The sequence below is a fragment of the Conger conger genome, chromosome 3 (genome assembly GCF_963514075.1).
Source record: "Conger conger chromosome 3, fConCon1.1, whole genome shotgun sequence".
Taxonomy (NCBI): domain Eukaryota; kingdom Metazoa; phylum Chordata; class Actinopteri; order Anguilliformes; family Congridae; genus Conger; species Conger conger.
Window position 1 is genome coordinate 63429610 of NC_083762.1, and position 26417 is coordinate 63456026.

At 46.2% G+C, this 26417-nt stretch overlaps 1 protein-coding gene across 1 annotated transcript in view; it reads right to left on the minus strand.

Moving 5' to 3' along the window:
* Nucleotides 1-282: 282 nt before the first annotated feature.
* Nucleotides 283-26417, minus strand: part of LOC133123507 (unconventional myosin-XVI-like) — a 118115-nt gene continuing 91980 nt past the window's right edge. The window contains exons 30-35 of the mRNA XM_061233977.1: nt 24686-25062; nt 22879-24018; nt 18964-19131; nt 17908-17993; nt 16649-16747; nt 283-4052 (exon numbers count right to left, since the gene is read on the minus strand). Of these exons, the coding sequence (XP_061089961.1) occupies nt 3858-4052; nt 16649-16747; nt 17908-17993; nt 18964-19131; nt 22879-24018; nt 24686-25062 (2065 nt within the window). The 3' untranslated portion in view covers nt 283-3857. The remainder of the gene's footprint in view (nt 4053-16648; nt 16748-17907; nt 17994-18963; nt 19132-22878; nt 24019-24685; nt 25063-26417) is intronic.

Genomic DNA, 26417 nt, shown 5'->3' on the forward strand with positions numbered 1-26417 from the left:
GTCACTGGGTTCAAGGGACATCCAGGGACAGATGTACCAACTAGACATATTCACTAAAAACTTTCCGTAACTTTTTGGAATGTTCCAGAAAAAAGAACCAGAGATTATTAGCCGGAAAGACACCAAGTTTTAAGGGCAAACATGTCAGATTTATTTGTATTTGTCAGATGACATGCTGGTCAAGCTCATAACTGAGAAGCAAGGTAGGCTGGAAGAGATTTGTAACAGTGCATGAGTAAGTGGACTGGACACATTCATGTGGTTGAATACACAAGGCACGGGTGTTGACACAATTGTGCTTTATTGCTGTACAGGTATTTATAAAATACTGAAAACAATATGTGTAAAGAGGCATTCTTTGTTTTTCCCCACAAACACAGTGAAATAGAACATATAACCACAAGTTATATTGAATTTACAAAAAAAGAAAAAAGACAAACCCCCGTTTGTAGTTGAATTACTGAGCAATGTCCATGGTTCGGTGTGCACTTAAGAGGTCCACTTTGCAGTGATGTGCACCGAGGACTGTTCCAGAGAAAATCGCCCTGATAAAAAATGACTGTTGGGGACAGTACAGCATAACCAGGTAGTCTGATTCTTCAGAGACTGGTCTGTGTCTGGGCCACATACAGTACAGGATGGAGGCAGGGAAATTTTAGCACCCAGAGAAGTCACGAGTGTGTGTAAAAATGATTTTTCATCCACAGAAAACAAACAAAACAAAAAAAAGAAAGCAAAGAGAGTAAGTACATAGGTTTCAGTACATAGGCTTATGTTTTCATGCATTTACAAAACAGCAGAATCCGGTGGGGGTTTTTTATTTAAAAAGGAATTATTTATCCTTGTGCATTAGGCTTGTTTTTTGTTTTTTTTACATCGAATAATGCAATAAATAAATACATTTAAAAAGACAAAAGAGAGAAATGCAGTGAATATAAAGTTTTTCCCTCTGTGGAGCGTCGAGTGGTCCTATAGCCAACTCCCACCCCTCTGCAGAACAGGCCGAATCTCCTCATCCAGCCTTCTGAGGACAGTGCTTGAGAGCGCTCAATGCTAATCTGGTTATTCTTCATTAAGTCTGAAGTGGGAGAAGCTCCTGGCTAATGTCACCTAATACAAGGGAGGTGAGGTTTGTGGGTTGATGGGCATTTCCAACAAACAGGGGTGTTGACACAAACAAGTGTTGTGTCAATTATACCTGTTCCCTTCCACCAAGAAGCATGCTGTGCATCTCTGTCCTAGCAAACAAGTAGACAGACAGAGACAAATTCACAAGCCATGACTGCTCAAGATATTGGACACGGGTGTTGTGCGTTATCTAACTTAACATAATGAAACATAACTTATAAACAAAAATACTGACTGTGGAGGCAGTGATGATTTTTGTATGGAGAGGTTACACATAAACCGACTATATCATTCTGCACAAAATAATTATTATTCACATGACAAACACTTACTTTGTTCTTTGCTATGAAACAAGACTTGCGTTCAGATGGACAACTTATACACGTATAGATTTTTTTTTACCAGTCAACTCTGGTGTTAGAGAAAACACTATATTTACAGTATGTTCACCCTTCATCCGGTGGAGAAATCTGGGCTCAATTTTGGGATGGTTCACCATACAACGCAGCAGTTCCTTGTGCTTAGCATGGGAGGGCAAGAGAACCCGTGCACTCACATTTTAATTAGAAACTGTACAGAAATCATCCACTATTTATGTACAGAGATAAGAGATCTAAATGCAAATGAAATACACTTTTTTTCTGAAACATTTCACTTGATCTCGATAGAATCATATCATCATACGTTCACAGAATATGGCAGATCTTTGTTCTGGTATGATCTTTCGACCACAGGGGTTTGAACGCTTGTCCTCTACACGTTCCTAGAGGCACAGTGTTGATTGTGCATGTGTGTGCATGTGTTCAGGTACTGTATACAGTATATGTGTGAATCAATGGTATTTTCCTGTTGTGAAATTAAACATTGTGCTGCTGATGGGACGATTCAGCACTTTAAAGTCGAATGCACTCTGGATACCTCTTAGTAGTCTTTGTTAGTCTTTTACAGACTTGGATCTAAGTAGATAGGGTGTAAATGAAGGGAGTCTCATCTCTGAACTTCCATTTATTTTACAGGCATCGAGGACCCTGATAAACTGGCATCAGCCTTTGTGCAAAAGCTGCTCACACTTTGTGCAAAAGCTGCTAGCCTTTGTGCAAAAGCTGGTTTGACACATTTTCTTTCGCATTACTAGAGTTCATAGAGCTTTAACGCATGTTTCCTTACACGCCCTGGCCATAGGTGCTCACTTGAGTCTGACATTCACATTGACACGTCTCACATTCGTTTATCGGCAAAGGTGGTGTCTTGAGTTTTTACGGCTGTGTGTTTGCCTCTGCACTCTCAGAAATAAAGGTACCAAAAGGGTACAGTACAAACGCTTGTCGCTGGGGCGGTACACTATAGGTACATAAAATTGTACCCCTAGCCAGCAATACATAATTAATATGTACCTTTTTTGTTTAAGAAAATGACACATTTGTACTCAAAGAAAATATTACTGTACTCACAGGGTATATTTGGGAAATTTGATCCTTGACGAACTAAAATGTACCTCCACCATCACTTTATTTCTGAGAGTGTGTGCTGGTCACTAGTGTTGAACAGTGTGTCTGTGTGCTGAACCTGGTTTCAAGCCCGGTTTTTCCTAACCTAGGTACTTGGGGCAGGCTGTGCACTGAAGCAACCAGAACAAGCGTACAGTATACAGTGTGGCCCCCGGACCAGGACAGGGGCCACACTGGCCTGGGGTTTGACAGGTGATATGCCTGTGGCTCCACCCGATATCCCTGAACCTGCAGCTGTGCTTACCTCAGGGCGTAAGACACACCTGTAGGGCTGAGATGATTGGCTGCTCCTGGAGGGTTGTCTGTGAGGCCACAGCCCTGAGGTCAATGTGAGCGCGGACGCGAGCGTCTGCCTGTAAACTTGGGACGCCATGCGACCGACCTGCGCTGGGTCGGGCGCGAGACGACCAGCACCAGCGGAACGGTGGGTTTTCGAAGGATGGCACACTGAGACTACAGCAGGCACTGATGAAGGAGGATTGTGTGTGGGAGATCAGATGGTTCCATTATGCAGGCTGAACCAGCCCGTAGGATCACTGTTTAAAAGCTATAGACGTCCCTTCAGAATGTGTTCTGCTGAGGTACTTGCCTCTGTGCACCAGTAGTGAAGGCATAGTCTAATTTCATCATCCTCAGTCCCTTCAGCTGAGGTCAGTGTGTGTGTGTGTGTGTGTGTGTGTGTGTGTTACAGTCATTCCAGAACCAAACCCAAACAGACACACACTGTGTCCACCCCCGAATTTTCCTAAGACAGGGCAGAGGCACTACACTGGGGCACAAACAGCTGATCTCTGTCTACCATGTCAGGGGTCCCAGCGACTCATCCAGAACCGTGGAGAGATTCATCCTTGACTTATCCCAAGGCAAGAAAGGGAAAGCAGTCAGAGAGGAGAAGTGTGGCACAGAGAGCCGGTCCCTTCTCTGCTCTCTAAGTGTGTCCGAGACTCGTTAAGAACCGAAGACTCGTCCTTGACTCGCCCCAGATCAATACCGTGGAGAGACAGGGAAGAACCTTCAGAGAGAACACGTACTCCTCTGCCTCAGAGAGGGCCAGAAGAGACCCAAAGAGACGCCCACCATGACCACGTATTCTCAGACTGGTCCGAGAGGAGAGCGAGAGAGAGAGAGAGATAGATACAAACACGGAACAGGGGGTTGCGAAGGGGAAGAAGAGAGAGAACCAGAGAACAGAGGGTAGACGGGTGACCTGTGGAGAGAGGCCTATGGGGGCAGGGTCTTCTTGGCCAGGATGGGGCTTCTCTGGCAGAGCGGGGGAGGGGCGTCAACGGGGTCACCCTCTGCCCTTAAGAGGAGCTTCCGCCAGTCGCCCCGCTCCTCGCACAGCTTCCTGCGGCTCTCCAGCAGCTCCTGCAGGGCGGCGCTCTGGTTCCGCGACAGCCTCAGCTGCTGGATCACCTGCGGACACAAGACGAAGAAGGCTTACACGCATGTTCTGATCAGAGCCGGGTCAAATATGCCATTGTTCTGGATTCAGGTCTGGGGTATTGGAGACTATGCAATGCTTTCAAAGAGTGTAAACCCTGCTGTCTGGTCTTGGTTGGCTCAATTGCACCTGACAAGAAGATCAGAAGGTGGGGTTTGGGCTTTTTGAGAGTATTTCATTTCCATAAAATACTTTTCAACATTCCCCTGCCTTTTGGTCCCCTTGGTTGGCTTAGTTGCACCTGGCAAGACCAATTGGGCATGGAAAAGTATTTGAATAGGAAACAATTACTTATTTGACTCAGGCCTGGTTCTGATATCTCTTCTTTCCTTTGATCATAAAGCCATTCTCCCAGTCAGACTGAAGAAACCCATTAATTATAGGTCCACTTGATACAACTGTAGTGTGTGTGAAACAGGTGCTGTTAATTTTGGAAATGCTAGAAAACAGAGTGTTGAATATCCATGGTCTCATTGTATGTGCTTGTGTGCTACAGTACATCTTCATGCCTTTAGTATGACATTGTTGTTACGCTCCCTATTTTAGGATCTGGGGTGATAGAGCAAGGGAAAAAAAACAAGGTTGTTCACAAAAAAGCAAGAGGATGCATTAAAAATGATACAAAAAAATGCAAAGATACAACATCCTAGAGTTTTCAAGAGCAGCAGTGTCCCAACATTTAAACGCTATACGAGTTGGAGGTGAATCGATTTGTTATTAACCTCTACTTGTCCTCTTTCAATCCTCCCCTTCCTGTACAGAGTTGCCTGCCTCCCCCATATTTATGTATGTGCAGCAGGTGAAACTGGAGCAGGCGGCTCTACCAGCACACAGCAGCTGGCTACGGATCAGTGTAATGGCAGTCCTGGGAATCCCTAGTGTAAATATATACGGGTGGGGAGTGCCCCTGGAAGGAGGCGACAGGTCCCCCCCATGACTGATAGATAGTTTTAATTAAATCATCCTAATAACACACCAGTGGCATATTTTATTCATAACCATACGTCACTTAAGGTTATGTTCCACTGAAAATGCATCTCTGGCCTTCCCAATCATTTCAGGGGTACATATTTCAATTATCATGAGGTATGGACTTGAAAAGATAAATTCCGACAAAATATGTAAAATAGCTCATTTGCATACTTCATTCAAGATGGTGGAAATTACAAATTTTTTGTTAGAGTCTATAATCTGAACCAAGTAAGATATCGTTATAATTATTTCAGATTCTAAATAACACGTTTTTTTTGTTTTCTTGTTTTTGTTTTGAGCCATTTTTTGTCACCAGTACCCAAGAGTAATTTTTCAAAACAAAATTGGATTTTTCATTGAGAAAAATTATGAAATTTCAGGATCTAACTAGATTCATGATGCTGTACCCACCCCTAAAGCTTATAACAAGAAAATAACTCCTGGATATGGAGTAATGGTTTGCAAAGTTTCATGATGATTGGAACACTATGCACTAAGAAAAATGTCCTGTAATATAGCTTTTTTATTTTGAGAAAATCAACTCCAAAGATAGAAATGGTAAATAATTAGACAAATGTCATCATACACATGGCTTAATCATTCAAAAGGTGGTATTATCCTGAAAGTTGAATAGTTGCGGGATGATTAGCAGCAGTAAACGGAAAAAGAAAATTAGATTTTTTCAGTGGAACAGAACCTTAAGGCAGGCAGGATAGAAAAGCAAACCATGACACACAATGTATGCATAGGCTTTCTCTTACCCTCTATTTCTCTGTTTTACATGCCACACACACACACACGACCTTCACGTACCACATTCCCCCCCCACACCCCCCGCACACGCATACTTGTCTCTTTAAACAGGGCCATTCATCAATCAGAAGCAATCAATCTTCAGATCAATCACTCAAATGAGCATTGAAATCACACTGAGCTTAAGGTGAACGGCACCAATCAGATAGGATCTGTGGTGTGACCTAGCCCAAGCAGGGACGTTTCAGAAAACGCCAACATGTATAACGAGGTCCTTCATTTGCTGCACCTACTCCTGCAAGCAAAGAATCCCGGTACTTTCTGTTGTGGAAAACACCTAAATAAACCATGTCAGCTGACTACTGTCAATGTCCAGTCCAGTATAAACGGCACTATGAAAACCAAATTTTAAATTAGGACTTGTTAACAGATATCTTTAAAAGCGAAAGTGATACAAACTGTGACATATCAGTTAACTGGGTTCAACTACACACAAACAGCAACTATGCATCAAGATCCTCCTCAAGTCAGGAGAAGCTCATCACAAAGCATTCCTATGGGCTATATTCCTATAGTGTCAACAAGGCTATACTGATAGAGAACACAGCAATGCCATTGGCTCCAAGGAAAAAGGCAGGACAGACTAGATGTGTAAGCTGGGGGGACTGTCCTTGAACCCCATGTGACACCTCTTTCCCCCGCTCAGGCTATCAGCCCCAATCTACACGCCAGGGAGCAAATCAAACAGGAAGCTTGTTTGGACAATGTCTTCCTCGATTTCCTGAGTTACACAGGCCCGTCACCTTGATCAGGTCTCCAGGCAACAGAAAGGACTGGTCAAAGAGGTGAGGTTCGGGAACACAACCTTCAGAATAGAAGGTCTGGAAGGTTCTGTGAAGAGTGCGCACACACGTGGGGCAGAGTGGCCCGTGTTCCTTAGCCAGCTGCTGGAGGTTTGTCTTTTAAATCAAGATTAAATATCAAATACAGCACAGTTCAAAACACTGCTAAGCCCTGTGTGATATCAATACCACAAAAAACAAAAGAAATCTTCAGTCAGCACATAGGAGAGCAGCAGGTGCTCTGATCTGGGTTGTCTTTTGGAGATGAATCCAAAGTGAACCCAGTCGAATAACACGGTTTATTGAAAATAAACCGTCTGATAAGGCACGGTCTGGTGTAAAGCGAAGGTCACTGAACAGAAAAAACGGTGAAAAAATGAAAAATGTTCAAATGAGTTTCAGCATTAGTCCGGTAACCCCCACAGCTCGCCATGTCCGTGTGTCAGCGGGCGGCCTCTAACGGTGCCGGAATGCTCCGTAATCCAATCACCGACCTGTAAACAATCAGGCAAAGGGACCACCTGTCACTTCTTTTTGTTCTCGTTTGTGCGCTGGAGAGCGTTTTGAGCCTAACACTGTACATTGGCATATAAGCGCTGCTCTACCGCAAACCACACTGATATGTACAGGTTTGTTTTTTTCACCGTTAGAAGCAAGTTACTGTACATTAATGTCGCAGAGAGGCGAGAGGCGTGACATTTTTCGAGGCTTTTACATCGAGAGCTACTGCTCTCTCTGGCGTGCTAAAGATGGGCTTGCAAACACGTTAGACATTTCCTAAAGAGGCTTGTTGACCTCAGGAACGGGACTGGTGGAGATAGAGAGTGGGGGGAAGAGGCAGGTTCTGTCATTAGGTCATTAGCAAACAAGTGTGAAGGGGGCTACCAGCCCTTTTCCACCGGTGGTACGTAACCGAAATGTCACGACTAAATAAAGACGCGCTGCCTGACCCACAAAAACACTTCCGCAGAGCGCATGCCGTCCCTCGACGAGGCAGCCGCGCTTTCAAGGAATGCGGGCCACCCACACCAACGGCCGGGACGAGAGAGAGGGAGAGAGAGACAGAGAGAGAGACACAGAGAGAGAGAGAGGGAGAGAGAGAGAGTGAGAGAGACAGAGAGAGGGAGAGAGGGAGAGAGACAGAGAGAGAGGGAGAGAGAGAGAGTGAGAGAATGAGTGAGGGGGAGAGAGGGAGAGGGAGAGAGAGAGGGAAAGAGTGTCCTTGGTAATACTTACAGTACAAATGTATTTCATGCCAATAAAGCATTTTGAATTTGAGAGTGAGAGACAGAGTGAGTGTCAAAGAGAGGGAGAGAGTGTGAGGAAGAGAGAGGGGGAGAGAGAGAGAGATAGTGAGAGACAGAGAGAGAGACGTGACGAGTGGGGGCCCCCTCTGTTTGCCACGGGGCTTGCTCGAGTAATCCATAATTTACACCTCGCTGGCGGTCTATTTTTAGGGGCTGCTGTGGAACACTGTGTATGGCTGCTCTGCGCTCCTGCGGGGTCACCTGTTAGCTACCGTCCATGGAGCCTGAGGCTCGGTCACCCGCCAACAGCCCGCTGCGCTGCACCGCCATCAGAATCCGGGCGTAGTCAGTGGCAACCACCCGCATCCATACGCAGAGTTCTGCACTCTCGCATACTCGCACACACACGCACACGCACACACACACACACACTCGCACACATGCACAGACACACACACACACACACACACACACATGCTCAGACACACAAGTGTGCGCAGATTCACACACTAGCACACACACACACACACACACTCATAAAACACACACATGCATGTACACAAGCACACATGCACACACAGACACACTTAGGGGTAAAGACACACATGCATGTACACGCATACACCACACACACACACACACACACAAAGGCATTAAAAAAGCATGCAATGTAGGGCACTAAAATCATCTCTCTTCAATTCAGGTCTTAACAGCTCAGTTTATGTTATTGATTGAAGAAGAAAAATCTGATATCACCAAAACAGAAATATTAATCTAATTGCAGTGTGATTGGAGCATACACTACTGGCATCATTAGATTCCAACATAATGATGTGTTACACCTGATCATAAATCTGAAATAAAACCAGAATATTGTATTTCTTCAATTATTAAATAATATGTTATGATCTTGAGAAAGGCATGCCATATTGATAGAATATTCAATGCTTTTGACCTGATATGCAATTAAAATGAGATCAATTACTGTCTGTCTGACACCTCTTCCCGTAAAAAAGTGGGATCTCTGGGGAAAATTGTGATTAATACATGCTGGGTTGTAGCACAGACCAAAGGCTCCTGATGAATACATCCAGAATATTAACATCAGCCAAGATGAATGTCATTTTTTTTTTATTCAATATTTAAAAAAATATATATCAGAGGAAGAAAATTTAATTATTATTTGTCGGATTAAGAAAAACACCTGCAGACAGGGTTTTCGACATTAAGCATCAACCAAAATGATATGTTAATCTGTGTTCAATTAGTTTCCCCTGACCCCCTAACTGGTGATTCTTGGCATTCCCCGTGCTCAAAGGTCAGGCCAGAATCAGACTTTTCTCATTTTCTTAATCTATAGGCTACCCCTGGGGATGCCTATGTTCGCTCTGCTCCTAATGTGCTGCCCTTGAAAGCCTGATTGGCTCTCAAAATGCTCCCCAAACAGATGACATTAGTACGGTTTTAGTAAAATACCTGTAATTTTCAAAAACTGAGTGTTTCATTTTTTTGTGTGTTTAATATTTAGCTTGCAGTCTATTTTTTCATTTAATGCATACAGAAGATAAAAGGGACATGCCAAGTTTTAATAACAAAATTATGTATTTATAAACGGAATCTTCCGTTAGATTTACGAATTTGAGAGCTAGAAATATAAAAGAATGAGGAACCTAAAAAAGAAAACGAAATTTTATGAGTATATTTTTTTTATATGTGGCTGGTTTGCTTGCTATGAGCTAATGCATGTCTAAATTACACAAGGGAGTGTTGCAGTTTACAACGGCAAATCGTTATTACCAAATCAAGTCTACAATTTCACTTTCGCAACTTAAAGGTCAAAATATTGTTCTTTTCATGGAACTGAGGAAACCTTTCCATGACAGCATCTACGAGGGAACGGCAGTCAGCTATGATGGACAGCCGTACTGTGGCCATTCAGAACTCTTCCTCATAGAGGCCTGGACACACGCATTAGAAAACACTTCACTCCACTTCAAAGTGGCTCTCTTCATGTTCACAGACTGCAAGGGCAGCCTGGTCCAGCTTTACTAACACCAGCCGCTCCACAAACCATCAATTTACAGTCAGACCACAAGGCTAAATAAACAGCACTCGTTCATAAAACAAGCTGCAGGGGGGGGCACAGTTGGTAGACCCATCCTGGTAGGGATATGCAGTTTGGATGTGCCCCCTGTGCTGGCTGGCACATAATTGGTGGTTCCGTCACCCCAGAGTGCGAGTGAATTAGTTAACGGGATTACCTACTCATCACACAAGTGCTTGACTGGATGCTTGAAGTCAACCTGTGGCATCAGGGCCTGAGGTTAACTCCCATCATGCATCTCTGCACAGCTCAGTCCCGGAGGAGAGCAGCTCAAACTGTTTTTTTCCTGAAAATTCCTGGATATTTCAGAGATCCAACGGGCCTTAAATATATGCCTGGATATTGTACTTTCGGAGGAAAAGCAACATCATATGAAATGAGTTAAGTCAAGCCCCAGGAAGTGCTATAAAAAGACAACAACAGACCGAAGAGAGCACAGCCTCCACCGTTTTAGAGCTGAGGAAAATGTCAATCCTTTAAAAAGCTTGACTGACATTCGCATTCTCTGGACTGCACTAATGACGAACGCGCTCTGGGTGGCAGGCTCCCTGGAACGAAGTCCGCCGCTCTCGGGGAATGATGCATCTTAGCGATGCGTACAGAATTTGCACGTGAACGCACTGACAGCAGCACATAAATAAAAATGACTGCAGCTGGCTGTCCGGTGATGTTTGTTTATAGATCGAGTGAGTGAGTCAACAGACTCCAGATACACACACACTGGGTCTAATAGGATTGTGAGTGGAGCTGACTGTGAAAGAACAGGACACGCAGGCCGCACATGGTTAAAGGCTAAGGAACCAATGGCAACGTCTTCAGCATTCCCCTGTAATTGCTGTTCATCTTCTATGGTGGAGGTGCAGCGCGAGTCACGGGTTTGGTAACGGTGGGGTGAGGTAATTGGCTGCGGTTTCAACCGCCGTTGGGGGGAGGGGAGTCCGAGGTATGGCGGCATTTCTGAGCGTGGCTAATTGACCCTGGGGGGCAAGTAGCGGAATGCTGGACGAAACGAGTAAATTGGGCGTATTAGAGAGGACTCGGCCTTGTGGGAACAGTGCGACCGCCTCGGACCAAACCGCATGGGATTGACGGTGGATATAATAATTTAGGAGCGAGTGAGAGAGATAGCAGGTGGAGAGGACAGAAGAGAAGAGTATGCACGAGGGGGTGAGCGCCCTGTTCAACCACTCTGGATAACAACAGGCCCCCCCAACCCCCCCTCTCAAATCCAGGGATTTACTGGGGTGTCCAGAGGTGTAAGCTTTTAAGGTCCGTGACCCTGTGCCATTATCCCCTAGGAAACCACGATAAGAGCAAAAAAAAGGCTACATGCCATATCTTCTTTTCCGCTTTTCCATCTATTTCTCCCTACTGGAAGGCCTGGTCATGCTCATGTTCCAATGCATCGTCCATTCGGGAGAGTGTAGACAGGCCCATGCTCTCCTCTGATCTCAGCTGCTGCATCCTGCCACACTGGACAGTAGCCCACCGGCTAAGCTCACACAGACGTGAGTTAGAGGAAGTCTCTTAATTTGTAGCACATTACATTATATTACAGTTATTTATCTGATGCTTTCATCCAAATCAACTAACAGTTAGACTAAGCGGGGGGGACAGTACCCCCTCAAGCAATGCAGGGTTCAGGTCATAGCTCAAGGACCCAACAGCAGCACAGATCTTATCGTGGTTACTTTTGGGTAACCCGGGGCCTTGTCATGCACCTTAGCCACAAGGCTACAGGCTGCCTCTTCTTAGCAGGTGGACTTCGTTGCAGGCACCTGATAGACTAGTGGGCGCACTAACAAACGATGAGATATTGTAATTCTGGCTGACTGAAATCCTCAGATTCACAAGCGTCACAAGAGCCAAATGTACTATAGAGCTGCTGGCCATGGTTAGTATTGACACAGTCTGGGTTCAAAAACAGACCATTGGGAAGGCCCATTCATTAGAACAATGGCTTAACAGGATGAGCCACCAAGCAGCCCCCAAGCCAAACAAATTATACTCAGATCCATCCAAGTACTACCATACAGTCTACAGTTAGTGAATCAAAACATAGTAAAGTAAGAGTGAAGGGCGCTCTGCAATGGTGTGGGGCACATTTTCTTGGCACACTCCTAAAAAAGTCTGTGTCAGTCATTACTTAAGGGTAATCTGCAATCATCTTCACCCAATGCCAAAGCATTTACAGTATTTCCTTTGCAGGGGTTATATTTCAAAACAAAAATGCCAGACCCTAACCAACCGCCAGACAGAAGCAGTCTCACAGGGGTTTGCATGACGCTTACACCGTAGCATTTTCACTCACCGGTCCCGAAACCAATCGAGCATTAAAGTCACATTCTGCAAGACAAGATTTCCCACTCCCATCGACTGAGCGTGAACCATTTCTCTCCACAAATCCAGAAGATAGTACAATCCATGTCATAGTGTGTACAGGCTACATGTGTCAAGACAACACCCTATTAACTGACTTGTTATTAGTGTTTCCTTTTTTTGTTCACTACCTGCTACTACTTACTCTCACTACACTATAATATTAATATCATTGAAATACACAGACAAGTTATACAATGTCAATAAAAGAAAAAAAAAAATCCATTGAAATGAATGTCTGTAACCACTAGACATTAGGAATATAGTTTCTCATTACTTATTATCATATCTGTTTGTATATTTGTCCTTTCCATTTCCATAAGCTATAGCATGCATTGCTTCTATGAGGCAATATGTGAAGCGTCTTGTCTGACAAGTCTTTTGTGAAGAGCACTATATCAAATACAAAAGGTTCTCACCCTCGAAAAGGATTTAATCAAATCCTACTACACAGCAAGCCGCTGTCCATATCATAAGAGAAGTATAGCTCATACCATATTGTTAAAATGCAACTGTCTACAACTAAGCATTCAAATGGGTGTAGAATTGTCCTATTGTAATGTAAAGGTCTTTCAAATGAAATCATGCCATTTTTCAGTCACACGCCACATCTCTCTGGCTCTGAAAATAATCAATTTCCGCATAAAACTCCAGACATCCCACGATCAAGTAAGCATGAAAAAGAAATGCTCTTGCATAATGGAACACATTTACCATAGCACTGGATGGCCTAACTGTTTCTTCTGGTTTCAATTCAAATTTTCAGTATTGCACAATAAAGAGCAAATGTGTATGGAAGACACACACAAACACATGGACATACACACACACACACACACACACACCCACGCACATATTTAAAGTAGAACAAAGAACACAGAACAAAGCGAGAAAAAGACATGTTGATACCCTGAAGAAGAACAATACAATTCTGGCAGGGGAACAGGGCCAATTTCCCACATCCAGTGGGTATATGTCATGTAGCTGTTTGGTGGGAAATACTGACCGGCTACCAGTACAGACAACCTACCAGCACTAGCTGGCTGACCAGCTCATACTCAGCTAGACCAGCTGATGACCAGCCTGACCAGCTCAATTTTCAAGCTGGTCAATTTTACAGCAGGGTGTGGACGTGTGTTTTTGTGTCTGTGACAGCGTGTGCATGATCCCTATGGGGGTAGAGGATGGTTATCAGGGGACGTTCCAGACACGGCACAGGTGTGATGAAGGGGTTGAACACGCCTGGTTACCCTCATGGCATGTTGCAAAGCAAGGAACACACCCAGTTACTTGTGCTGTGCTTTGTACGGCATGTGACATGCCCGGGTTCCTGCATAGTGAGGCGAGGTATGTAACGTGTCCACTTAACCGCATGGTGGTGTACACCATGCCTGTTTCATGTACAATGCACCCAGTTACCTGCAATGTAGTTTGTCAGTTCCATAAATGGTCCAGTTACCCATGTGGCACTGTGTAAGGTGTGGTAGGTGCTTCGTTTCCTGCCCTGTGTGTTGTAAGACACTGCTCTAGATTGGCCATCTGTCTGTGCCGTGACAGAGATGTCGTTGTGGCCGATTGCTAGGCCATCTGCGGGCTGCAGCCGAGAGCAAATGCGCAAGATGGTGGCAGACGCAACGGGCGTGACGAGGATATTCCTCGAGCAGCACGGTGGCTTGCTGGCTCCCACACACTTTCCCGCTCATAATTGACATTCACCGATATGTATGAGCCAATCAAAATACTTTTTCTTGGTGGTTGCGAAGAGACTAGCCACAGAGCACCCTCCATCATCATGCTCCCAGTTGCCATGTTTTGTTGGTCAATTTAAATGTTGGTCAGGAGAAAGCAAGTGAAACTGTAGACCATACAAGTGTACAGATGGGCTGACTTAGGCCTACGTTTCCCAGGAAACATTGCTTTATAAGGATGACATCATTTCAGGTCAGGGATTCACAGGAGCATTCATAGGTGCTAGTTGCCGCAAGAAAAATAAAGATGTGTAAGGATGAAGGGAATGCAACAATGTAATTTAAAAGGTGGGCTATTACATGTGAAATCACTACCACCAACCTGTAAGATTGAGTCCTCTATTCAATCAACATTTTTCTTCAAATTTGCTAACAAGCAAATGTGAGTATTAAACTTTTTCTTCAAAAACTGGAGAATTTGTTGTATTGATCGCTGAACTCACTTGAAAATAAATTACAATTCTTGATATAAATTCTTCAAATGTAAGGACAACTGTTGACCGAATCTCTTGAAAGCCTTGAGAGCTGGCCAATATGGTGAATTACTTCCAGTGAGGTAATGACCAAGGGAAAAATTCTTAGCACTTATCTCTTGAGATATAATTTACTAAATTACCTTTTATGCCTACCCCAGAATCATTAAAAACCCACTGCAATTAATCTGTATATGACATAGGCAAATTAGAGAGGACCATGGGAAAATATTATCATCACATGGAATGTCCCAGCAATGCAGTGGTTGCAACAAAGAGAGGCAGAAAAGAGGAAAATGGTGAAAAAGGAGAAAAAACTGCAGCTCATTTCTGTTTGAAAAGACGTTTGCGTAACATGGCCCTGAATCCAGATCCTTGGCTTTTGTTATCTGATGGCCGTCAAGTGGAAATTCAGCATCAAAGGAAGTGGCTTAGTTATCTTAAGCAGGAATTACTGTACCGACCTGAATAAATGTCCTTCTAAAACACAGTAATTCAGCCACCTTTAGCCACATATTTCACCATAAGGTGTTGGACTCTCCTTTACATTACATTATGTTTCAGTCACTGATTCAAGAAGTAGCACATTTATGCAAGTAGCAAGGCTAATCCTACACAAAAAAGGTTACGTAAAGGTTACAAGAGGTATTAGAATGCTTGTTTGTGTGTCCATAACTCACACAGAAATCAGAGAGAACATACAGCAGGCACTAAAAGCTTAATCAGAAATTTTTACCACATTCATGATTTTATAATTACAATCATGTGGTGCAATATTGAGTTTAAACCCAACATCCTCACCAACGTGCACATGGGTGTGATGCTGCATTAATCTGCGTGCTTTTCTAAGCTCCTTAAACTGTAATGGGCATGCACGCGGCGCAAAGCTAATGCTGTAATTCACACGATGTGGACACGCATGGGCCTTTCCGAAACAGTGCACAGCTTTGTCTTCGGCGCTTCTTAGCTTTTGTGTGGTGGAAAATCGCAGTGAGATTAAACGCCTGCATGAATAGCGTAATTTCTCCTTAGTGTGAAGAGCTCAAAAGAGAACTGAAAGGTATGAGGATTGGCCAGATCCCTCCATTCACACTGTAGTACATTAGCTGTCGTGTGAGGGTGTACGTTTCACTAGCGCTAATTCCACAGATGCCCATTTAAGAATGTGACATTTTGATTGACCCAGACCTTTGTTTATGCCTTCTTTGGGTGTCTCAGGGCAAATGCCGGCTGGTTAGTGCAATAATGCCTCAGCACAAAGTCAGAGAGCCTATAGCAGTATCAAACGCTGAGCTGCAATTTCATCAGGGAGTGAGACCGAAAGCAGGGTGAACGGGGGGTTACTGCTTGGGAGACGTGAAAGATGGTCCAAACTCACCCCTTCCCCAAACCTTAGGGGCTCACCCAGCCCCCCCACCCCCACCTTAGAGGGCGGCTCCAGTGCCAAAGGGAGAGAAGTTGAGGTGACTCCTCTGAAAGAACACAAAACAGGAAGACAAAATAGACAACCAACTTCAACTTGATGAGAGAAAGACAGAGAGAGAGAGAAAGAGAGAGAGCGAGAGAAAGAGAGAGAGAGTGAGAGTGAGAGAGGGAGAGAAAGGGAGAGAGAGAGAGTCTGAAAAGACATCATAACAAAAAAAACATGTTCTGGGAAGATGTCACTTACAGATATACTTTGCACATATCATAAACTTGCATAAGATTAATACATTTCAATTTTAATTTGTGTTTTTTGTAAATATGTGTCATGCGACATGACCTGTCTTCCCCCTTTCAATTTAAGTTGTAGTAATTGTTGTAGAATTGCATGATTTTTGTGGCGAGCAGCTGGTGGTGCTATCTTTTGGTAAAAGGTTGACTGTGGTTTCTCCACAAAAGACCATTGCACCTGCAGAGGTAGAGAAACCTGCCCCTTCACCTCACCTCTGTGTCCCGAGGGCCGTGCTTCCGGAATATGAGAATGGCGATAAACACTGATAAAAACCTCCGCCTCCTGTTTTTGTTCTCGATCATTACTCGCGCTCGTGCGAGTCCGCTGAGGAATTACGGTAATGATTCTCCTCATCATGGATTTTTTGCGGAGCAGAACCTTCCGGGCCGCGTGCGCCCCGATGTCCCCAGATGCTCTTGTAAAACGGGCGCGCCGCTGAAACCCGAGGAGGGGAAAGTCAATAGCGAGCGCCGTGAATGTTAAACGAGCATTTCTGAGCCGCGGCGAAGCCCTGCCTCCCCTGCGTCTGCGTTGTTCGCCGTTATAGCCAGCCACGAGATCGCCGGTCCGGTTTCAGCGTCAGCGTCGTGTTCCGATTGCTCCCTACGGTGGAGCTTTTCTGTCCTGCTCAATCTTTCATGAGGCGTTTGAATAATTAAAGCTTTATTTAAAGCATGACGGGTGTGTGTGGGGGGGTGTGTATCAAAGCAACAAAGTAACACTCTTATCTGCTACTGCTGGTTCTGTGTCTGTGTCAGTTATACATCTCCATTCTATTGTTGGAGCACTTCCTGGATCCTGATAGTCATGTGACCTTTGTCCATCTCACATGACGCAAAGCGAGAGGTGGCGGGGGGTATCTTTACAAACAGAGTAAACAAAACCATGTAACACAAGATCTACTGCAGCCGAGGGTCTGCATTGTCGAGGCTAGCTTTCATGTCATCAGTGAAACGTTCAATGCGGCTCCGTGACCAGCTAGATACGGATACCTCAAACGTATACTTTAAAGCCCTTTACAGTTCAGTTGGAGTGATAAGGAACGGTGGAGTTAATACCAGATTATTCCTTCAAAATGGCTCCTGACTCATTCAACGAGGGCACTGATTCGTAGCACAGTTACGTGTCAGATACCGTTTCTGTTTTCAGCAGAGGAGGGCAGGAGGACAGCCCAACACACACGTCCGGCAGCAGAGCCAGGGCCAAAGCTAGGGTCACTGTCCACATAACACAACAATTTTTTTCTGTTTCAGAGGAAACAGAACCCCCCTTCCCTCACAGTACAAATGGTGTATTAGCATTGTGCGGTGTATTAGCATGCCGGGACTCTCGCGTTACCGGCCCCGTCTCCGGTTACACGCCGCGTATTCCGCCTGGACTACATCCTGTCAGCCGAAGAAAGCCTGAGGAGACTACAGCACATGTGAAAAGGCACTTAAAAAGGTAGAGGAGGGAGGCAGGGAGCCAAAATGCACAACGCGAAGAAAGAAAGTTAGCCAGGGACTTCACGGAGCTAGCGCCGCCCATCGCGGTGTTCCCTGACAGCGAGAGGAAGGTGAACTGAGGGGAAGTGTAACAGAAGAAGGCCCCCTCACCTGGCTGTGGTGACCGTCCAGGTGCCTGTGGAGAGAAGAGGTCGTGGAGCTGTTTGACTTGGAATGGCCCTCATCTTCCGGGGAGCCTGAGAGGGTCAAAACCACAGAAAACTCCTGTCAAGCCACGCGAAACACTACAGGCACGTGTCCTAGATTCACCCCTGAGAGATGGCCAAAAGCTATTGGCTCTGATCACAGATTGCTGTTGAGAGCCAATAGATTTGGATAAATTGGCTGATTTTTCTACGCTGGGCTACCAGTTACATTTGGAAGAGAATGTTTGGTGGAGAATAAGTCACTTCTTGACACCCACGCACAAGAAATCGAGTAAGCTTACTGGTTTTTGTAACACTTTGTATTTTCACGATGTATCTATTGACAAACACTGTTCCACTTTCGACCATGGGGCTGTCAAACGGACTGTCCGGGTGAAAACCGGACATGTGGCAACCCTATAGGCGGAAGGAAGTCATGCTGACCCATGACAGACAGCCAGCCACAATCTACCCTGACAACAGGAGACAAACCTGTTGTGCTGAGAGGGGGTTGATGCCATGGTGTGGTCTCTGAGATACAGGTCGCGGAGGGACAATGCCTGTGTAGAGCCCATCTGGACTAGTCAACGTGCAAGCCTTTGCTTTCACCAGAAAGCACCATACCTGGGTGATTCTGGGTAAACCTGCTAGCAAGCTAGCAAGGTGACTAGCCGGAATGTTCGGGTCACAAACCATTCTTCAAATCTTATTTATTTTTTCTCTGAATTGCATTTGGCCTCTTATTTTCCTTCTATTTACCCACCTTCCCTGCATCACTCTCTGGCTCCCTCTACCTCTCATTCTCTGTTCCTTCTCTACTGCCATCTCTCTCTTCCTCTTTGTTTTCTCTTCCTCCCTCCTTCCCTCCCTCCCTCATTCACTCTCATCTCCTTTTTCAAGTGACAGATTATGAAAAGCATCAGGTGTCACGGCTGATTCCTTCAAGTCTAATCTCTGCGATGGCGAGACCAAGGGGTGTGGCCTGTATAGAAACACAAAGAGCGCTCAACGCGGCTCTCACCGTTAGACAGCTGATTGCCATTCTCCAGAGGTGCGGGGCTGGGGGAGTGGGTGTGGGAGTGGGCGTGGGGGGTCGTGTGGTTGTTAGCGTTCTTGTCCTGCAGCTGCGGCGATGGAGGGGTTGTGCCCGCCTCCTCTCGCCCCAGAGCATTGATGTTGGAGTTGAACCCTACAGAGAAAAATAAAGACACAGCATAGCCAAAATTGAGCACTCTTGAGTTTTGAAATAAGCTAAAAATAAAATTACTTTACAAAGACATCCACTACTTTATTTGACCTGTTCTGTACTCTGTAGGCCTTTAATGTAAATATGTAATCGGCCAATCATTTGGCGGCAACTCAATGCATAAAATCATGCTAACATAGTCAAGTCAGACCAAACATCAGAATAGGGAAGTGATTTTGACAGTGGAATGATTGTTGGTTCCAGAAGGGGTGATTTTAGTTTTTTAGAAACTGCTTATCGGGCAGAAAGGATTTTCATGCACAACAGTCTCTAGAGTTTGAAGAGAATTGTGCAAATAAACCAAAAAGTATCCAGAGAATGGGTATTCTGTTGGCAAAAATGCCTTTTGAGAGAGATCAGAACAGAATGGCCAGACTGGTTCAAGCTGACAGGAAGACAACAGTAACTCAAATAACCATGTGTTACAACAGTGGTATGCTGAAGAGCATCTCTGAACACACAACTTGAAGTGGACAGGCAACAGCAACAGAAGACCAATGAGTCTAAAAAAAGGCCTAATAAATACCTAATGAAGTGCCCACTGAGTGTACGTCTTGTACACAATCTACAGTACCAATACCACACTCGTCTGCCTTTTATAGAGCAGATCCTACAAAACGTGCCTGGATGCTTCAGCACTGTCCTTTCATGTCTGCCACGTGAAGTGACAGCAACACGTTGCCGTAGCAAAGATCACAGCCAATGTAAAAGGGACAGACGGCACATTTTCACAGACACAATCTGACACCCGCTGAAGGTTCCCGTCATGTGTGGAGCCGGTGGAACTGGGTCACGCATAGTTTAAAAGATGAGCATCCGCACATAATGGTGCAGTTTCTGGATACCTGTCTTTGGGGACTGAGGGAGTGGGTGGTATGCACAGGGGTTTTTCTGCTGGGGTTCATGAGCGGTGTGTGGGGCAACCAGTCTTGCATTGGCATCAATTTTCGGAGATGGTGTAATTTTTGTTCACAGACCTGGTTTCGCTTTGGTCACAGAGATTATATGGTTTCTATTAGTCACAGATCTGCTATCACAATGCTGGTATATCTCTTGGTTGCAGAGCTGGCCTCTATCATGGCAATAGAGCTGGTCTCTCTCATTGCCATAGAAGTGGTTATGCTTTCAGAGCTGGTCTCTCTGTTGGCCACAGAGATGATCTGATCTGGTTTCCATCAGTCACCAATCTACTACCCCAATGTTGGAATTTCCTTTGGTTGCAGTGCTGGGCCCTGTTTCACGAAGCAGGATTACTGCGTTAACTGGATAACTGCACTTAGTAAAACCGGGAACCCTCCCAAAATCTGGAACACATAGTGAAGTAAAAAGAGCTGTTCCAGGTTTTACTCAGTGCAGTCATCCAGCAAACTCTGTAATCCGGCTTCGCTTTGTGAAACAGGCCCCTGGTCTCTAACATGGCCAGAGGGCTGGTTGTGCTTTCAGAGCGGGTATCTCCTGCAGGCAGTCTTATTTCTCAGGTGGTAATCTCATAATCAAAGAGCTGGTCTCTATCACTCTCGTGTCAGCTCCGCTACACTTCATCATACGCGAGCAAGTCCCTTTGGGAGACACCGCAGTAAAAGCATAACTCAGTGTGAGTGACAGGCTATATTAAAAGGGAGGCGCATCTGGACAATGTCTGCCTCTTCCGTCTAATCCATACCTGAGCCAGTAAGGATAGAGTAAACAGAAGCAGCCTGTTTATTGACAGCGAGGACAGAGTACAGGAACCGTCTGTTTACAGCAGGCCATGACAGCAAGCAAGACAACTGAAGGCCAATGAACAGAGAACGACAAACTAAGCTGGTCTCTGAACAGACTGGATTCTGCATTTCTGTTGGAAAACCTCATCCTTCCCTTTCAATCCACCCTGGGTGGATAACACCCATGTATGCAGGGAAATGTAAAGAACAGTCCGAAGAGTAGAGAAGCAACCTCTGCTTTGACTGTGAAAATTCTGGCAAACACTCTCCAGAGTGTTCCTATCTAGAATAAACCCTTTGATTCCACAGAAGAACCCTTGCTAATCCAATTGAGAACTGAAAAGAGTTGCTCCATGGGCACAAGTCAAAACAAACTTTTTTCTCAGAGTGTATGGTAGGTGAATACTACAGGCATATGATAGGCATTACTTCAAACCCCTGTGTTGATTCAAATTTCCGTTCATAATGTCTTCGCTTTGGCAGAAGAGCAGCATGTTCTGGTGAGCACAAGCTCGATAATTAAGAAGGCCCGGCTTCAGCATGTGGCTTGGATATGTCTCTGAATCAAATCACACATGGCCTTTCAAACCAAACAAACATTTCCTGTTGCAGATAGAAGAAATTTAAAAAGCCTGTTTGCTCTGGTAAATCTGCAGTGCATGAGGCCATAAAAAAAACAACGGCAAAAGCCAGCTAAACATTTTACTATGCCGCCGAATCATATGATAACTGGCCAAGGAGCGCTCAGACCCACCATCCCCAGGGAAAACCCTATACATTTCACACATGGCCCGCTTATTGGAAGGCATTCCCTGCCACAATGAGTGTCCACTGACAGGCTGTTGCACCAGCATCACCATTCTAAGCATCAACCAGGCACCCTGGGAAATGCGTTTTCGAGCTAATAGGAAAGGGACATCAGGCCTTTAGGTGCTTGGAGTTGAAGATGGTAGGTAGTTGGGGGAGGCAGGTGGCAGTTACCATACAGGAATATGATTCCGAAATGTGAGGACATAAAACGACACCCTATAGACGATCACAAAAGAAAATAATAAATCATTTCAGGGGGACGTCATGGTCCTCATTAACCTTTGACCTCCCTGGCTGGGGAGTCTGCGAGGTAAAGGTGGACGTGAGCATCTCGGGTCTGAAATAAAGACAGACTGCGAAGGGGAGGTCACGCGTCCAGCTGCACATGAGGGGGCACGGAGCCAAGGTGTGGTCAGGGTCGCATTAACGTGCGCACATAAATCTGCGCAATGAACCGATGCACCACATTTAATTAAAATAAATGACCTGGGAGGACCCATAGTCAGTCTTCTTCATGTGTGTCGGGAGGTTAGTTGGGAAAGTGGCTATTTGCCGTTTGCCCACAGCCGGTCGTGTCAGGATGTCAAGAGGATTACAGTAGGACTGGAGGTCCTGAAGCCCTCCATGTGAGGAATTGTGGGTAATTCTGTCACAGAAAAGCAAGACTTGGCAGGACTTGGCATTCGGGATTCAGGAATCAAGGTTCAGGAGAGTTATTTGTCTTGCCTGTAAAATAGGTTTCACATTCAGTCAGATTTGATATATGATACCGATTTGAAATTTGGGGATATTTGGTTTCCAGTTTGAAGTTCCTCCCAAAAAAAGCTAATGATTTTAAATACTGGGAAAGGTCTGTTTGATCCTCTACAATTCCACAACACTAATGCTAGTGCTTGCAGGACTGAAATACAGGGTGATGGAGGGTCTGAACATTTTCATTCTGTTTTTAACAGAAGTATTGAAACTCAGGAGACAATTTTGAAACTGTACTTTGAAACAGCATTTTCCCTTCAACAGTGCCTTTCAAAGGCAAATTCTGGCTCTAACCATGCTAAAGACATGTGATAATGGGGGACTGCAGGCATGTGGGGACCATATGGACTACAGTGTGTGTTAAAAATGTGTGTGGAGTACACTGCAGGCCTTTTAAGGGGGGAGTTAAGGAGGTCCTCCTCACCTGGCTCTCGAATCTTCCTCCCTGCGGAGGACTTCCTGAGCAGTGTCCGCCCAGAGCTGAAGAGGGTGGTGAGCTCATCCAGGGGGCTGGTGAGGGGGCGGGCGGAGGCGGGGTTAAAGAGCAACGGGGAGGAGGAGCATGAGTGCGTGCGCCGGGGCTCCGGGCGGCCTGTCTTCGCTGGAGAGTAGGGCGGTTTGCCGGTTCCCGGCGGGGCCTCGGCCGAATTGTGACCCTTGAGGGACGCCTTGGAGGAGTCTGGGGCAGCCACCGATGCCGCGCGCATCAGCCCCATGGCCCCAGCGCCGTCGGGGGGGAACGGGAAGTGGGAGGGCGGTCTGTACGGCGGGGGCAGGGCCGGGGGAGGGGGGAGCAGAGGCGGCGTAGGGGGCGGGGTCGTAAGGGAAGGGTTGGGCTTGTCGGGCATGTAGATGGACAGGCTGGGGGAGGAGTCGGCCCTCTGGCGGGCGTACTGGGGCGAGAGCGGGCTGCCCACCTCACCTTGCCCTGGATAGTTGAGGTTGGTCTCCAGGACGGGGAGCTTCTTCACCTCCAGCGGGGTGAGGGGAGATTCGTCTGAGGCTGGGGAGCAGGTGGCGGGGGAGGGGGGGAACACCAGCAGGGGTGGCCGGTGGGGCAGCAGGTTGGGGAAGGGCGGCGGGATATCACAGGCCCCGTCCTTGCAGACCTTGGGGCCTGGCGGGTGGAGCTGCTCGGCCAGCCCTGCGTGGACCAACCCGGGGGACGGCTCCTCGGGATTGGTCATCCCCACGGTTACCTCCTCGGGCGGGAAGTACTTCATCTCTTCGTAGACGGCCTCGTTCAGCTCGGGGCTGTCCACCTCAGGGAGGCTGGCTGTCCTCGGCTGGCCCACCATCTCGATGTAGATGTCGTCCTCCTCCAGGGGCCGGTAGAGGCTGAGGCCCACGCAGTGGGGCCCATCCATGGAGGCCGCCCGGTGGATCACCCCCAGACAGTGGCCCCCCTTGGAGAGACAGGACAGCTTCATTTCGGCTGAGCGGTGGGCAGAAATCTCCTCGTACGACCCCGTCAGTTTGGTGTAGGGGCTTCTTTTTGGCTTGGGGGGAGGGACCTTCCTCATGGTGCTGTAGTCATCGCTGTGAGGCCGGGGTTTGGAAAGGGCTGTGCCAAACAGAAAATGGGTGGGGGATAAGCGAAAGACAAAATCCTCCCATGGTAATATGGAATTATAAGGTTCCTTTTCAAACTCTACCTTAGTCCTCCCCCCTGACTTCCCCTGCCCCTCCTTTCTGATATCCCTATCCTTGTCTAACCGCCCCCAAAAAAAAAAAAAAAAAAAAATGACAACTATGTTTAGAACAGCATTTCCTATGTATTTTGCTAGTTTCTGGATGTGATGCTCTGACTTATGGTAGAACCTATGCACTTGTAAGTCGCTTTGGATTAAAAGCGTCTGCCAAATGACTAAAATGTAAATGTAAAATGTAAATAAGGTTCTATCTACATTCTGAGTAGTTTTGAGATATTGAGCTTCAAAGCTTTCATATCCTAACACAGCAAAACGCAGGGCAGTTCTTCTTCGATCAAAATGACAGACACCCTAAAGGTACTCTGAATGTACTATATCAAAAACCTATCAAAGTCCACTCAAAACAACATATTCATGACACGAACTCATTTTTCAAAAAAAATGTCAGAACTTAAAAGGTAACTAAGGTCTTGAGTTGGGGACATCCGTTAAATGCACACAGGTACGAAGCTGACTGAATATATCGGACTATGGATTTTTTTTGCTATTTCCAGAAAGACCAGAGAGAGGTAGACTAACACATGGGATGAGGGGCTTTGGGGGTCAGAGTTTTGGGGGGGGGGTACGGACCATCGGCAGGGGTCTCCTTGGGACTGACGCTCAGGCAGGCGCTAACGGCCTCGTAGGAGGCGCTCAGCCTGGTGTTGGGGTCCCTCTTTGGCTTTGGCGGGGGTTGTTTCCGTGGCGACGACAGGCCACCGGCCCCGCCCGCTTCATCGGCGGGGGCGGTGACGGAGAACGCCGGCTGCTGGGCGCCCGGTTTGATGGATGGCCCGGCGGTGGAATGTACCAAGTTCTCGGGGGCCAGGGGGACGGGCACGGAGCTGGAGCGGAAGTGCTTGAGCGTGCGGCTCCCCCCGCCCCCGTCGATGGCCTTCCCACTCCTGTCTGGAGCCCTGGGAAGATAAAATGATACCCGTATGCATTATTCAAAATGACAACAATGAGGCTGTTCATGCAGATATAATTACGTTTTTCATCCTCTCTCTCTCTCACTCTATTTCTCCCTCCCCCTTATTCTCCTCCACTCTCCTCGCTCTCTTTGGCTCTCTCTGTCTGTCAGTCATTCGCTCTCTCACTCTCTTTTGCTCTCTCACTCTCACTTTTGCTCTCTCTCTCTACTTCTTCGTCTTTAATCCCTGCTTAACGTGGATGTCCAGGTCTGAGAATCACCAGGCGACCTATAGACGCATTAACATCGACAACGACCTTAACCTCAACTCCATCCATTTTGTGAAATTGTGCCGTTCCTGAAAGATGGAGGGAGGATGGAGCTGGTTTGCATTACCCTGCCCATCCTCACCTGAATCGTAATCACTGGCAGCCATGTAGCGCCAATCTGCATCATCACGGCCAATCATCACGGAGGGGGTGGGGCATAAAGATTTAAGCAGAAATAGCTTAGTTATAGCATTAATTGTTTAAGTCTAATCTTCATCCTCTAATGCTATAATGTGATATGCATTCTCAGATTTGATATCTGCCTCTTAATCTGCAGGCACCATCTGCTGCTTCATGGGGGCGGGGAGGGGGTAATAAGGGCATTGGGGTTTAAACCCGAAGATATTCTTGACAGAGGAAAGCCCTAATCCAGCCTTCCGTGCAATTCCCACAATTCCAAAATGTCAGCTGCTGTGCTGATTTCAGAATTCCACACCCCTCATGCACCCTTCTACCCATTCTGTAATGCTTACAACCACGTGAACACTGTCCCTAAGTGGCCAGCAAAGATCAGAGTGTGTGTGTGTGTGCGTGCTTGTCTGTATGAGCTTGTCTGTCTGCTTGTGTGTGTGCTGATATACCAGGAAGATATCAGTGTGTGGATGCATGTGTGGCTGCATGCGTGTATGTGTATGTGTGTGTTGCATGTCTGTGTCTGCGTCACGCCTGTTTTCCGTTCTGGTTCCTCAGTGGTGGAATGACTTGCCTACCACTGTCAGAACAGCAGAATCCCTCCCCCTATTTCGACGCAGACTCAAAACCCACCTTTTCAAACTCTACCTTAGTCCTCCCTCCTGATTTCCCCTGCCCCTCCTTTCTGATATCCCTATCCTTGTCTACCCCCCCCCCCCCCCCCCCCAAAAAAAAAAAAAAAAAAAAGAATTCACTTCTGATGACAACTATGTTTAGAACAGCATTTCCTGTGTATTTTGCTAGTTTCTGGATGTGATGCTCTGACTTATGGTAGAACCTATGCACTTGTAAGTCGCTTTGGATTAAAAGCGTCTGCCAAATGACTAAAATGTAAATG